Source organism: Chanos chanos, chromosome 5, assembly GCF_902362185.1.
Source record: "Chanos chanos chromosome 5, fChaCha1.1, whole genome shotgun sequence".
NCBI classification, from domain to species: Eukaryota; Metazoa; Chordata; class Actinopteri; order Gonorynchiformes; family Chanidae; genus Chanos; species Chanos chanos.
Window position 1 is genome coordinate 53,325,423 of NC_044499.1, and position 2,500 is coordinate 53,327,922.

The 2,500-nt window shown below is 42.9% G+C and overlaps 1 protein-coding gene across 1 annotated transcript in view; it reads right to left on the reverse strand.

The window, feature by feature from the left end:
* Nucleotides 1-2,500, reverse strand: part of vwa2 (von Willebrand factor A domain containing 2) — a 32,788-nt gene that overhangs the window by 5,425 nt on the left and 24,863 nt on the right. The window contains exons 8-9 of the mRNA XM_030775176.1: nucleotides 1,644-1,773; nucleotides 1,370-1,425 (exon numbers count right to left, since the gene is read on the reverse strand). Of these exons, the coding sequence (XP_030631036.1) occupies nucleotides 1,370-1,425; nucleotides 1,644-1,773 (186 nt within the window). The remainder of the gene's footprint in view (nucleotides 1-1,369; nucleotides 1,426-1,643; nucleotides 1,774-2,500) is intronic.

A 2,500-nucleotide genomic window follows, 5' to 3' on the forward strand; every position in this document is an offset into this window, starting at 1 on the left:
CACACACACACACACACACACACACACACATACAGTACAGACATTACACACACACACACAGTACAGACATTACACACACACACACACACACATACAGTACAGACATTACACACACACACACATACAGTACAGACATTACACACACACATACATACAGTACAGACATTACACATACACACATACAGCACAGACATTACACACACACACACACACACACACACATACAGTACAGACATTACACACACACACACACACACATACGGTACAGACATTACACACACACACACACACATATAGCACAGACATTACACACACACACATACAGTACAGACATTACACATACACACATACAGCACAGACATTACACACACACACACACACACACACACACACACACACACACACACATACAGTACAGACATTACACACACACACACACACACATACGGTACAGACATTACACACACACACACACACATATAGCACAGACATTACACACACACACATACAATACAGACATTACACACACACACAGACATACAGTACAGACATTACACATACACACATACATACAGTACAGTACAGAAAAATACTGAACAGTACAGAAAAGCATCATCAAGGATGCATCCCACCCTAACCACAGACTCTTTACCCTCCTCCCATCTGGCAGGCGCTACAAGAGCCTCCGCTCCCGCACCAGCCGGCTCAGGAAGAGCTTCTTCCATGAGGCTGTGACCCTGCTGAACTCCACACCACAGCGCTAGCTTTATTCACACTCACACTGCACTAACTCTGTACTTATATGCACTGCTTTCTGCTCCTTTTGCACTGGCTTTTCCTCTCATGCTGTTCAGAGTACCCTATTTAAACTGTACATAAACATACTGTATATATTTTCTCTATTATGTATATTCAACCAATACATAGACACTCCTCTTCCTACTCTGCCAGCTTCACCTCTGTATATAACATAATTAATATATGTACATGTACATATCTGTATGTATTGCTCACCACTGTCTATACTGCTGTATATACTGTAAGATATAGCATCACTATTGCAGTACTCACTTATACCTGCACTTATCTGTAAATAATACTATGCTTTGCACTTCTGGTTAGATGCTACTGCATTTCATTGGCTTTGTATCTGTACTCTGCACAATGACAATAAAGTTGAATCTAATCTAATCTAATTACACACACACATATATACACACATACGGTACAGACATTACATACACACATATTGTAGAGACATTACACACACATACACACACACATACAGTACAGACATTACACACACACACAGTTACACAGTCTGGGGGAAGTGTATGGACTGATGTCATATGAGGGCTGCTGTTCTGACCTGGACATATGGTTCTGTGGCAGACAGTGGGGTGTCTTCTGTAAACTTTACTATACCTGTAAGAGACACAGACAGTCACTTTACTGAGTAGAAACAGAGAGTGAATAAAGTCCAGAGACAGGAGGGAGATGCTACAGAGCTACAGAAATTTCACTGTGAAAACATCTAAGTGCTCAGCTGCAGAGACCCAAAGACCTGCCTAGGTCAGACACTCAGGGCCAGACCTGAGGATGCTGGCTTGGACTGGTGACTTTATGGGAGGGTGTAGACTTGCCTGTAGTAAGGACAGAGAGATGTATATGGTGAATATCCTCTGGATCCCTTCCAGCACATGACATTCCCTTGTAATTCCCTCACAGTCTCCAGGGTTTTCCGTTCACACTGATAAGCTTCTATTTTACATCCTGCAGACATGAGACAGAGCCAATCATAACTCACTTCCACTGATACACAGAGAGACAGAGCCAATCATAACTCACTTCCACTGATACAGAGAGAGAGAGAGGCCAATCATAACTCACTTCCACTGATACACAGAGAGAGAGAGGCCAATCATAACTCACTTCCACTGATACAGAGAGAGAGAGAGGCCAATCATAACTCACTTCCACTGATACACAGAGAGAGAGAGGCCAATCATAACTCACTTCCACTGATACAGAGAGAGAGAGAGGCCAATCATAACTCACTTCCACTGATACACAGAGAGACAGAGCCAATCATAACTCACTTCCACTGATACAGAGAGAGAGAGAGGCCAATCATAACTCACTTCCACTGATACAGAGAGAGAGAGAGGCCAATCATAACTCACTTCCACTGATACAGAGAGAGAGAGAGGCCAATCATAACTCACTTCCACTGATACAGAGAGAGAGAGAGGCCAATCATAACTCACTTCCACTGATACACAGAGAGAGAGAGGCCAATCATAACTCACTTCCACTGATACAGAGAGAGAGAGAGGCCAATCATAACTCACTTCCACTGATACAGAGAGAGAGAGAGGCCAATCATAACTCACTTCCACTGATACACAGAGAGAGAGAGGCCAATCATAACTCACTTCCACTGATACACAGAGAGAGAGAGGCCAATCAAACTCGGTTCCACTGATTATATATACAGTAT